The 13,219-nt window shown below is 45.1% G+C and overlaps 1 protein-coding gene across 5 annotated transcripts in view; it reads right to left on the reverse strand.

The window, feature by feature from the left end:
* Positions 1–13,219, reverse strand: part of TMEM104 (transmembrane protein 104) — a 45,099-nt gene that overhangs the window by 25,647 nt on the left and 6,233 nt on the right. For 3 of the 5 annotated variants that reach the window (XM_069799122.1, XM_069799123.1, XM_069799124.1), the window contains 4 exons: positions 13,042–13,144; positions 12,543–12,623; positions 7,981–8,080; positions 7,102–7,210 (listed from right to left, as the gene is read on the reverse strand). In XM_069799122.1, the coding sequence (XP_069655223.1) occupies positions 7,102–7,210; positions 7,981–8,080; positions 12,543–12,623; positions 13,042–13,144 (393 nt within the window). The remainder of the gene's footprint in view (positions 1–7,101; positions 7,211–7,980; positions 8,081–12,542; positions 12,624–13,041; positions 13,145–13,219) is intronic. The other 2 variants (XM_069799125.1, XM_069799126.1) reach the window with 2 other exon arrangements.

The raw sequence follows: 13,219 nt of genomic DNA on the forward strand, positions 1-13,219 counted from the left end.
CAAAACTGGTGTTAAAACACTGAACAAAATACTGGAAAATATGCTGTTGAAAAAAAGGCTTGTACTGCATCTCCCAGGGATGTGCTTAGCTGACTTAACAGGTCTTCTCCAATTCTGTTTCTATGATGCTGTTACTACCACTGCATAAAGTAACACTGCTCAGGGGAAATGCATTTACTACTTATTTTCTACAAGTGTTCCAAAAATGAAAGATCTGTGAGTCTGCTGGAACAGTCTAATCCAAGAAAGGAATTTTAAAAGGCCCTTTTTAAACCTTTACAACTTGGTGTAGTGAGCGAGTGATCACAAACAGATACCGGTTCTGACGCCTGCCCTGTTTGGGAGAGATTGGTCTCCAATATCAAGAGAGAATAGTGTCAGCTTTGGTGCCTTGCTGCCCAAATGGACTTACTCCAAAGGACAGCTTTATTTAGGAAAGGCAGCAGCGTGGCCTCTCAGCCTTGCCAGGGTGGCTCTGTTGGGCGGCAGGGGCTGTAGTTTGAGCCCAATAAACACCATGGTGAGTTCATAATTGCAGAAGTGCATGAAAGCAAACAGAGATATATCTAGAGCCTCTATGTCCAATTTGTTTAGCTGGCTTGCTTTCAAGGTTCGTGCCCACTATCCATCATCACATAAGCCAAACCAAGCACTAAAGTGTGCAGGACATTCTTCTATGGGGAAGCCAAGTGCATCTGAGCTCACCAGTGGCCTCTGCCCATCAGATCAGCCACCTTGCTTCTCTTAAGGGCTGGTAGCACCTGCAGTACATCTGGCCAGGCATACAACCAGCAGCATAGCACGCTTCCTTTCGAAACAGCCCTTGCCAGCTAGAGGTGGCCGAGGGGAATCATTGGCCATTTGGAAAAGCTCAGCATCCAAGTGACAGTGTAACCCAAGCTCCACTTAAGGAAAAAACCACTTCTCATTGTGAACAGACAGCTCTGTCCAGAAAACACATTCCAGTCCCCTGCACTATTGATTTTCCAGTGAAAAGAGACAGGCTAATCCTTTAAAGTTAGTTGCTTCAGTCTGTGGTCTTGCAGTTGCTTCACTATTGTACCAAAGGCTGACTCTCCTACCCAGCCCTAGCAGCAGGGACGCTTGCCTTCTGGCTGATGTTTCTTTTACTCAAAATGCAATCAGTTACAAAGGAAAGCAAGAAAAATCACACACCAGAAGCTGAACTCCAGCTCTTAGGTCACTAGTACAACAAGTTTATATTCCACTTTCACAACAGTGCACTCGTCTGCTTCTCCTTCTGCCAGGTCAGGAAAAACCTTATTCACAAGGCCAGTTATTATCTGAAGTCCCCTTTGCATTAGGAAACACAAGGGCTGTGGGAAACTCCGAAAGAGCTAGTTTATCTGTTGCAGGCATATGACAAGTGAGCAATCAAAAGAATTTATTGACAAGCCCAAAGAAGAAGAATGGACCAGGATGAAGGAGGCAGGATTTATGCCATATTAACAAGGCTGTGTGCCAATTTCAACCTTATTAGTTTCACAATAAAAAAAGCTGAGAATTGCCTTCCTGTTCCACATCCAGACACCATTTATTTTAAACGAACTTGGCTCCTGTCCTTCTTCAACCACTTCAGAGTAAAGCAGCAACTTAACTGACCTTACTTTTTGGAAGCTGACTAGATGAGAGGCATGAGAAGACTCAAATCAGCTCGAGACTGGGCTTTTAGCCAAGCAAAGCTGTATTTCAGAGGCACCTGTAACAAACAGTTAGGGCTACTGATATTTATGCTTAACGCAGTACTAATTCCTCTCCTGCCACAGCAATGGCTCAAATCTCAGATGCCTGTATATACAGAAATGGTGTAATATTCTGGACCCTTGAGAGGCTTCTCCCATTTTGAAGGTTTTCATAACTGCATCCATGCACAGAAGTAGCAGCCACTTTTTTTGTACGTTTGTTTCTATTTCTGTATCAGTATCATAATAAAATGCATCAGAGCATTTGTGGCAAGGAACATAATGCAAAGTCTTTGGCAAGAAGGTCTTACCATGAATAACTTCTTACAGGATATTCAGGGTGACATGCTAATAGTGCCCCAGTCCTGCTGCATCCTTACTGTAAGCTGGGGTAACCTGGAACATAACAACGCTACAGTTCAAGCAATTTATTTAAACAAGATGATGGCTTCACACCAGCAGGGTAAACTTCCATCAGTTTTCCTGCCTTTCCCCCAGCTCACCCTGGGAGCCCAGGGCAAGCACCCCAAACTGTTTTGATTGATGTGCTGTGAAATCAGCCCTCCCTGCTCCAGACACCTGCCACTGAAGCAGCTACCTTCCCCACTGCTGGTTCTCAAGGTCTCTAGACACTGAGACCTGTAAGAATAAATATCCAGGAGACAGCAGCTGTGACCCATTTATTACCGGATGCTGCTGCAGGGCACAGCTGAGGAAGGCAGGGCAGAGGAAAAGCACTTGCTGCAGAGGGAACAAGCAGAGCAAATCCAGGTGTCCTTGGAAGAAGCACTCTGCTTGCAGCACTGCTCCAGCTCTGTTTCTCCAGCTCCCAGTTGGCAAGAGACAGTTTAGATCAAGCATGGATGTTCAAGTACTGCCATGAGGGCTCCCCTCATATCACTGCTGGGAGGCAAAAAACAAAACAAAAAACCCACAAAGAAGGCCCACAGAGGCCGGAAGGCAACCATGGACAGAGACGCCACAAGAGCCTCATGCACTGAACAAGCCGATAAAACTGAACTAGTGCAGGCAAATATATCTGGAAAGATCCGTTTTGACAATAAAAATCACAGATACCTTCACCCAGAGCAGGGGGTGCGCACACACATGCGGCACAGTCCGGAAGGAGAAATGCCGAGGAGGGAAGCAGAGCACGTACACTAGCAGCACAAAGGATGGCACTCCAGCCTACAGCTGAAGAGGGCCAGGAAGGCAGCAGTGCACCGAGGCAGACAGGATCTACATCAACACTTATCAGTTCAGCCTTTGCATTTGCCGATTAAGTTCTGCTGGCACTGAGCAATTGTACATGTCCTCAGACTACCTCCTCACCCCCCTGCACAGACTCCCGCAGCTGCAGCCCAGCCCTGCTCTGGTCACTGGGTATTCTGATCAGAGCGTCAGGCTGGGGTGACATTGTCCCCTCCTGAAGAGGGACGGTAAGCGCCTGCAAGCCCGCTCATTTTATTCACTGCACAAGCACGTTTCCAACTGGGATAATCTCCATTAAACCATCTGCGCTCCCATCTTCGCTCGGCCTGTACCCGCTGGGCTGCCTGCGATACTGCAGCATCTGTGAACCGGCAAAAGCGGATGCCACGTCCCTTTCCCAATCACCTAAAAAACCAACAGAGACTCAGACAGAACAGATGCACCTGGTAGCTTTGACACGCTACTGAGCCAGGCCACCAGGAGTACCTGTGCCAGTGCCTCTTCTGAAAGGCATACGGTTCCCCCTGAGAACTTAAGCCATTTCCTTTCCATCATGGGAAGACACCATACCCCAAATTGCCAGAAGAGGAGGGCTGAGAAGGGAGTAGAGGTTTTAGTTACAACGGCTGCCCTGGTGCAGAAGAGAAGTGCTGTTTGCCAGGTCATGAATGCATTTTGGATCAGACACTCTGAATTGCTGCTGATCCCCAGGATTTAATCTCTTATTTATCTCAGTATCTGCTTTCTAGAAACAGGGACTATTATGTCACATTCCTACGTCACTGGAACATAAAGACATGAAAGTGTTATGATGAGAGATCTGAAACTTAAATCCACTGCTCCTTCCCCACAGCCTACACAGAAGATGCCCAGCTGACCTTACAGAAAGCATGATAAAGCAACTGCATTGGAGTGTGAATTCAGTGCAGACAGAACTCGACCCTGTCCTTAGCATTGCCATCGAGACAGCCAAGGGACTCAGGAGTCACTTCAGCTGTCGAGAACATGACAGCATTGTGACAGATCTGAAGCAAAGATAGAAAGCCATCGATCTGCTTTAACTGTAATCAGTGCTTGCCTTCAACAAGGTCGCTGGGCCATCTAACACATGCCTTTCTTCCAGCCGATTTGCCCTGCATGGTCTTGCCCTCACAGGCGTGGAACAGCACGGCAAGGCTCGCCTTTTAAACCTCCCAGGACTCTTATGGCCCCAAAAAGGAGGCAAATATTAGCAGCAAGTGATGGGACAGGAGCAAAAGCTATTTCAGTATTTTCTGCACTTGCCTTCACTTATTTATTTTGCAAGCTTTTATTTTCCAAAGCAATTTACAAACAAGAAGCAAGATAACCATTTGTTCAGACAAAGGTTAATAGGGGCCTAGTGGTCTCTGAAGACTGCAGTCACACTTAGGTGTGAAATTTTGGAGTAGCAATAAAGATGCTGCACAGACAAGCAAGTCTCAAGAGAAGGATTTAATCTGTCTAAATATTCTCATTATGTACATAGTTTTCAGCTTCCATTCACAGCGATCAGAGCAGAGACAGCTTCCAGAGGCCTTTTTTGGACAATAAACCGTGAAATAGGATTTTTACATCAGTCATTATTCCCTTCTCCACCCCCAGCTGCAAGAGTCAACGTTTGAAATGGTTTTTGTTGAAAAGAAGACATTGTGTTGGGAGAGAAAGAGTCGACAGGAGGAAGGCAGCACAGATCTTTGGCAGACTGGTGGTACTTGGCACAAGACAGCTCCCATTGGCACCATTTTCCCAGAAAACCTCAAATAGATTATTTCTCCTGGTAGGCCAAAAAAGGCTTTCTGTGGAGTCATGCACAGAGTAAGAAATATAAGACTACATCCGGAGACCTGCTTCACTGGAGCAGGCAAGAAGAGGTTCCAGTTGCATCCACCCATCTTGTTCCTAAAAGTCACTTAAACCTAAATACAGTACTAGGATGAGATGAGAAAACTAGAGGCCGGCATCTAGGACAAAACGGCTGATCCAAAAACTCAGCTGCTTTCTTTTGGGATCGCAGTGTCCATCTGTCCCCTTGCCACAGGGGAACTTAGCCTGCAAAAAGAGACCTTGTTTGTCCACTGAAACGTGGAACCTGAATTATTCCAACAAGCAAAAATTCAAAAAAGAAAAAAAGTCAAGAAAACAGAGCAAGTTCTCTATGGGTATGACCCCCTGGGACCAAAAGAATAGCTGTGCTCTTGATGCATCTCACCCCTTCTCACTTTTGTGTTGCCTTTTCCCCTTCAGACAGGCAGGTTTCAGCTTTTCTTGCATGTTCAAGACTCCACTTCTATACACAAGAAGCTTGGACAAAATTTGTAGCGATAGTTACAGCGTTTTGCTATTAAATTTTTTGCTTGAAGTCAAGCAACTTCCTATCCCTTCCCTCCCACACCCAAGTTTCTCTCAGAAAATTTAAGAGCTTTAACTACTGGTCACTAGCTGTCCACGTTGCAAACAGGACTGCAGGGGAAAAATATTAACCAGCAGAGTCTCTTTAGAGGCAGCCCAAACTTGAAGACTGTGTCAGTGCTGTGGGTCTGAATGTTTTATAAATTATTACATCTCTTATCGCTCTCTAGGGAAGTCATCATCATTTTTGTTTTCTGCAGAATAAAAACACACAGGTCAAGCAGAGAGTGGGGCCAGGAGAGCTGGAGGTAGAACAAGTCCCAGTTTACTCCCATACTCGTCCATGAAGAAGTATTAGAAACCTTAACAAAAACCTGCAATTCAGAGGTCACTGACACCCAGCAGTCTCCTGAACACAGTGATAGTAGGACGCACACCCCCTTCCAGTAACCCACCACAGACTGGTACATTCTCCCACAAAGAACAATCCTTCCCTACTTCTAAGGGGGAGCAGTGAAAAGCACTGAAACTCTCATCTCAATTACCGAGCAGGGAAGGATTAACCACTACCAAAGACTTTGCAGATATTTATTCTCCAAATCCACAAGAGGAGACAAGCAGAGGGAAAAGCTCCTCTGAGAGTTATGTACACAGACGGCAAGTCTAATGCTTACACAGTCTTAATTTTTTAATTTTTCAAGTCCTAACAACAATTTTCTTCATGAATTATAGACATAATATCTGAGAGATGCAGGCAGTAATTAATGCATGTCTGCCTTTTCTGACTAACTCCTTCTGCTGGGTCAGGGAGAGTTACTGAAATTCAGGAAGGAAATCTTCAATCTTCTGGAAGTTTTAAAGAAACAGACCAAGACACAATTTAATAAAGCAATAATATTTCTCTTAAATAATTAACTAGGTTTTGACATTCACCAATATTTCTGAGGCCCAGCTCTTACTTTTGCTATAACGCTGGAACAAGTGCACTCAGGGATGTGATCCACTGCAGGTCCCAAGTGTACTAAACTGCAAAATTGCTTCAAATAGCCTTTACCCCTGGATTTCTCTGCACACACACAGCTACCTTCACTCTTTTTCCTTAAAAGTCTCACTGAGACCCTTAACAGAAGCCATGCTATGCAGCACTTCCATACCTCCCTCTTCACATTTTGCCCTGCTGACATCTGTCTCCAGGTACGAGTGCTCAACTCCTCCCAAGCTCAAGAGAAGCAGTGTTTATGATCCTTTGGGAAAAACCTTGCTTTCACAGCAGAACCACAGCACAGTAATAGATGCAATAGACAATCCTAAACTAGACAGAAAGCTATTACTAAAGCAGCATATAGCACTGGATGTTAAGTGGGCCGTTTCCATCGTGTCTCAAAAAACAGATTCTCCTGCAGCATAAACAATGTTATTCACATAAAGAATGCACTCAAGAAAGCTTAATATACTCGAGTATATTGACAACAATTACCTTCAAAGCAACAACTACTTAGCCAGCCACTAAAAAAAACCCTCCACCCTTTGGCATGGACATATCACCTGCTTAAGCAATATATAACTACACAACAAGAAGAACAGAACTCTACTTAAACTCAGAATCATAAGGATTATTCTGACGGCCACCAAACCGAAATACAGCCATGTTACCAAGAATAGAGAGGGTGTATTTGGCCAAAAAGTTCAGACTGAACCAAAAGCTTCACACCTCTGTTGTTCACTTGAACCACATCATCTCTACAGGAAAAAGTCCCTACCCAGTAGAAATAAAGTTTAAATGGAAATAATGGTCATCCCAGTTTCAGAAACTCACCAGATACAGTCTGTAAGCATCAATTCGTCGAATTGGCCCCCAGCACTTGTCCGTATCATTATACTTTGTGCCATCTCCAACACTGCAAGAATGGTTGCCAGTGGCACTGCTGGGAAAGGAGGGAGAAACAAAAGACAGTAATTAACTCCTAGCAGATGTCATCCCCTCTCCTGCATTCAAGAAAGAGAAATGGTCAGAGACCTGAAGTGTTCATTCCCCCCCCCCCCCCCCCCCTTACATTTTCTGGGCTGTGTAACACAGCAAGTCACTGAGTACCATATATTTGAAGGCAAATTCTTGAATTGTCTGCAGTTATTTACAAGTTGGTCATCAAGCTAGCAAGTTTGGGTCATATATAGATCATTGAGGTTTTCCATTTCCAAGTCAAGAGTCCAAATCCAGCCCAGCACAGTTTTGATCAAACAAATCTTTTTCGTTATCTGTTTCTTTGAGCAAGGAACTGGTTTCAGTCCAGAGCTAAGTCCATGTATGTCACCACTCACTGGTCACAGACTTAGTAAGCATCACACATCTCAGCTCTTACCAGAGACAGAGAAGCTAAAATATTGCACAGGGCATAGCAATCAAACTACTGAGCAACGAGTCCCACGTCTGCAAGGTGCTGAAGCTGGAAGTACTTCACACTTGAGGAGTCATCTGAAATCAGGTCAGCTACTTTTCAGGCAGGCAGCAGGCACTCGGATTGGGAATATAAAACAACTTCACCTTCCCACTCACAAACAATAAGCTGTCCTTGAATCATTTCTCCACTCCGTTCTTCAGAAAGTAGAGCTGATCCCAGACTTATCACACCATCAGATCCAAAAGCCTGCTCTCTTCTCTGCAAGCACACAACCCCATAGCAGTAAAGACACTTACCAGGTCACTTGCATGAGAGAGACCGGTACAGCTGCTGCATAGATTGCCAGGTCTCCATAGAGGTAGATAATTATGCAGAAATAGAAGAGGTTGACACCCACTGCAGGAAAAGAAAATATTGTACAGAGACAGCAGAGTACACAGGGACTTTTGAACTATGCACTTCAAATACACAAAGCTTTTTCAAGGTCTTAGAAATAAACCACCATTTGCCTCCACAGTTTAATTCTTTCTGCAGCAAACTCCACCCAAGGGTCACATCAGCAGCTTAGGGAACTTAGCCACAGCACAGCAACTGACAGGACAGGGGACGCCTCAGATCTCAGCTCTGCCTCCTTCAATACCTGACACGAGGCCCTCTAGTTCAAGCCCATCCTCCAGTTGCTGGTCAAGACCAACAGGTCTCACATAAGTCATCTGCCTGATGAAGCTGTCAACTTGTAGCAGCCACAGGCAAACATCTAGCTGATGCTCACGGACTTGGTGGGAGCACAGCTTGACAAACAGTGAAATGAAGAGAGAAGATGCTTTTAGTCCTCTGCCAATTCCAAACCCTTTGCCTGCAAACCTGCAGGCCTTTCATGTTAGGGATTTGGCGCTGCAGAGCTCAGGTTCCACAGGGCTGAAATGGAGCTGCTTTGGGAGATTCCTCACCATCAGCAACCTGAGCCAAGGTTCAAACCTGCAAAGCTTTAAAAGTCTGTTTCTGCAGCCCTCTTAACACCCCTACTGCCATAGTGTACGCTGTTCCTGCCTCATACTGTTTTCTTGGATAGGTTTTTTTTCTTTTTTATTTTTACAGCTTGCCTTGCTTTCACCTACGAGACTAAAAAAAGTCTTACACAAGTTAATTGGGTGCACAGAACAGCCTTACTGGGGCACAACAAGACACTGCTGTGGAGGGCTAAAATCTGCAGGGATAAAGAAATGCTTGATAAGACACCAGGATTCTTTTCTTCCAAGCAAGTTAGTATAAATCTTACCACGGAAAAACAAACTGGAACTTATTTTAGTTCAGACACTGGTGAGCTACAAAAAAAGCCTCAGATTTGTTTCATTTAGGAAACTGACACTGAAGGAAAACAGCTCAAGGAACCTGCCCATACTTTCAAGTTGTGATGCCACCTAATGCTTAATCCTAATGCAGCTTGGGCAAATCAAGTCACCTCTCCAAGCCTCACATGTGACAACTATCAAACAAAGACAGCATTACTGCAGGAATGCGGACTAATATTTCTACAGTGCTCGCATGCCCCAAAGTTTTACCATGTTTTGCCATCATACTGCCCCTTGATCTCCAGATGTCAGGAAACATTAACAAGCATCCTCCTTCATTTAAATAAATTATTCAATATGCTGAGCCTCCTTAACATAAAACATTCCTAAAAAAAACAGCTGCACTGGGAAAGCAGCAAGAAAACTTCCCTGCTTCTGTAAAGCGGCATGCTAAGCCAGTACTCTAAAGCTGTTCCTGGTTTGTCTAAACAGACAAATGGAGATCTTACAGAAATTGTCAGATCACTTCATATAGTTCTCCCCTTGTCTTCTTCCTCTGTGAAAGATTTAAGATGGCTTCACAGTTGAGGAATCTCTGCATTGTTCTGAAGATGGCAACAAACTACCTACCAGTTTTCTCCAATTTCACATTAAAAAGGGTTGAAGGTTGTAACAAATACCTGACACAGGACAGAAGCTGCAAGACACACTAAGCACAGGACTACACAGACTCAGATATAGATTCTGTTTTGGGATTTGCTACTGATCCCCCACCCCCAAAAAACTAAGGCTAACATGACCAGCTAAGCCATAGCAGCACCACCAAGTACCCACCCACCAGCACACACTATATCCCCATTCCAGTGCCGACTTCTCTGTCTGTGGGAAGTCCAGGTGACACTCCTCTCCCAAACTCATCCTCTCGAAGGCAGGAAGACTTTAGCATCAGTTCTTTTATAAACTGCTGCTGACCCTCCCTGATCAATACTCTCATTACTAGACACAAAGCGAAGAAAAAAAAAAATCAATTACTTCCTGTGGGGAAACAGCATGATAGATGTGCCTAGAATCCATTATTGCAATAAATGACTGCTTGGTCCCAGAAGAAAGCACCCAACATTGCAAATTAAAAAAAAAAATATTAAAAACCCCAAGTTCTTCAGAGCCAGCTCTTTTGAAAGAGCACACAGGCCCTTCACAGCCTAAACCTAAGCCAGCTCCCTTTAAGAAAGCAGACAGTCTGAAATTGAGATTTATCCCCAGCTTACCTCCCAGGACTGCAGATTCAACTCCTGTCAGATTGCTGAAAATAAAAATCAGTCAAGAGAAAGGAGCAGAGAACTCGCTAGAAATCAGAAGCTTTGAGGTCTATTGCAAAGCTTTCACCAGCCTTCCCTCTGAAGGCTGTAAAGCCCTCAGACACCTTGCATTTGGATCCATGCTTTGTATATCATGAACAAAAACCCACCCAGACATTTGCTAGCTGTGAAACTGCAGAGGTTGGTGCTTGGAGCTGGGACTTCCCAAGTGTGGCCCAGTTTCTCAGCACTAGGCAGTAGCAACTGGTCACTGAGCAACTGCCCTTATTGAAGGCCTTTCTGTGCAACCATCAGAAGGAAGCACTTCAGCAAGTATCTACAGAGGGAGATACTTAACTTGTCTGCTCTCTGCAACCGCTCAGTGGACCAGAGCATGTCTCTGAACTAGGACTCAGGAGCAGTATAGGGATGGAGCCTGATTGCTGAGCACAGAGGAATGGAAAGCAGCAAACGAGTTACAGCTGCCCCAGACCCTTTGCTGGGTATACTTCACCTCATGTGGAAGGCACAATTGTTTCAAGCTATGGTCGAGCTATTCCAGCTGCCTTTGTGCAAAGGGATTCATCCCTTTGCATTGGGCTGAGCAGGTCCTGGGGAGGATTCCTAACACAGAAATCAGATATCTCTGGCTAAAGCAACACTAAGAAGAGGGATTAAGATTTAGAGTACTAAGCAGTTTATATCACTTTGCTAGAAGTGTATCTCAGCGTCTGAGGGGAGAGAGGACGTGTATTTCCAGCACCCTCTACTGGCTGAGCAGCAGCCAGCATCAAGGCAGAGAGGTCTTAGAAGGCAACTTTCCTCACTTTGGGGCGTTGTTACCATCTCCCCCGGTGAGGCACATGCAACGCAGGGGCCTTCTGGAGCTTCCTTATGGGAGCACTCCACCTCCTGTGATCCCCCAGCCCTCCTGCAGCTGAACAGGCCTCTACAGCTGAATCCACAGCAATACTGCTAAGCCCTGTTATATGGTGCTTGCTCTCAAAGCAATTTCCAAACATTCCTCCCCAGAGGATGATCGAGAGACAGGGAAGTGTTCACGGCGTTTTACAGATGGCAAATCATACAAGCAAGAAAACTTGCCGAATGTTAGAGCAACCCAGTACTACAGGCAAGACTAGGAACGACATTTCTGAGTCTCCAACCCACACCTCTCCTCTGAGCAGGAAAGTGGCAGCCTGATCCAAGGTGGACTATTTTGATAGTCGTAAGTGATGTAAATCTACAAAGGCCCAGAGGAGGCAAGCTTTTTTCAACTGGACTTTAAAATCAGAAATAATATAGTTCAAAGAATCTTCACTGCTTAAGCCCAGCTATCCTTCAGAGGCAACAGTCTTACACCAGCATAAAGCTGATGTAATGTAGTGGAAAAAAACAGCCCATCGTGTCTTTGTAAGGTGGCCAGTGAACAAGAGAAAATGTCACTTTCCTCAAGAAATGGGGCCTGACAGGCTCAAAACTGCGCAGCCATGGTGTCTGATGATTTTCTGGCTCTGCACAGCATTTCAAATGTACCATTTTACAAGTTTCAGAATACCTAACATCGTAGTTTGCATTTCTGTCACATGCAGCAACGGATATAGCTTTATTGCAGTACAGTTACAAGTTTGTTCCCTGGCATACAAGAGACATTTAAAAGCAAAAAGACAAGACAGCTGCCTGTCATATGCACACCAGAGACTCTTTCAGCAGTTCATGTCCCAGCAGCTCTCTTGGTGACTCCCCAGACACACACAATTCTCAGAAGCTCTCCCCAGAAGTCTCTCTCCTTCAGATTGATACTTATGGGGTTCAGGGAAGCCCAAACGTCTTATTCTCAAATGCTACAACCAAGATGGAACTAGTGAACACTACAGCTGGGCTCTATTGCTTTAGAGTGGGAATCACAGAGGATAGATGCAGTTCACAGTCAGGTTAAGGGCAGTCAGAAAAGGCACTGACTTACACTTACCTGTCTCAAGAAACTGGGCCCGTAACCTGCAGTATTTTGGCTAGTTCCACTACCACCACAGCACCCTCGCCTTCACGCAGGTTCTGGCCCATCTGACCCATAAATACTCTACTTTGTAGAAACACCACACATGGGAATGAATACAGTCCACAGAAAGAAGGAACGACACTTTTGGGTGGAATCATCACAAACTCAGGATGCAAACGCACACTGAGAAGCACACAAACTTAAGGAAAAGCCATACGCACAACGTGCAGGAGGACCTGAAGGGACTTTTGAAAGTGTGAATCACTTACCTTTATTGAAGAACATGGAAGCCATCTGGCCCATTTCCACCCTCTCAGTGATTTCAAAGATATTGGGTGAGCCACGTCTCTCTGCAAGTTGAACACAAGAAGTGTTTCAACCAGTCCCTTCAATAAACCAAGAGGCCAGAAGACACTATCTGAAGACACTCAGGAATCTCTAGCAACAGTTTGAAGGACAGTATGTACAACCCCACAGCTGCAGAGTCACTGGTCCAATTACTCTGCTGAAGCTAGTTTAAAAGTGTTTTGAAAATAAGATGTTCTCATCTTAGTGACCTAGAAGCAAAAGATCCTTATCAGACTGCAGATGGTAAACTGAATTCTCAATGAGTCTTATCTTGCAAGTGCGAAGGACTTTGGGATGCGAGCATGTGGACTTAAGGGTGAGATGGACATAAGAGTTCTGCTCCACTTGCTGGAGCCCACTGGGACACCATCTGCAGAGAAGAGGTCTTGGATCCAGTGAAAGCATGAACCAGGTACTTACGAACTGACAGGATAGGTCGTGTCTCTGCTCGCTCATAGCCATCTTGGAGGAGAACATCGCTGTCAGATACTCCAGAGGAAGAATCCTCATCCTCGTCATCCTCCTGGAAGAAAAGACCAGACCACTGCTCCACTGCTGAGGTGTCTGCTACCCACAGTACAGGCTGTGGCACCACCAG

The sequence above is a fragment of the Haliaeetus albicilla genome, chromosome 12 (genome assembly GCF_947461875.1).
Source record: "Haliaeetus albicilla chromosome 12, bHalAlb1.1, whole genome shotgun sequence".
Lineage (NCBI taxonomy): Eukaryota > Metazoa > Chordata > Aves > Accipitriformes > Accipitridae > Haliaeetus > Haliaeetus albicilla.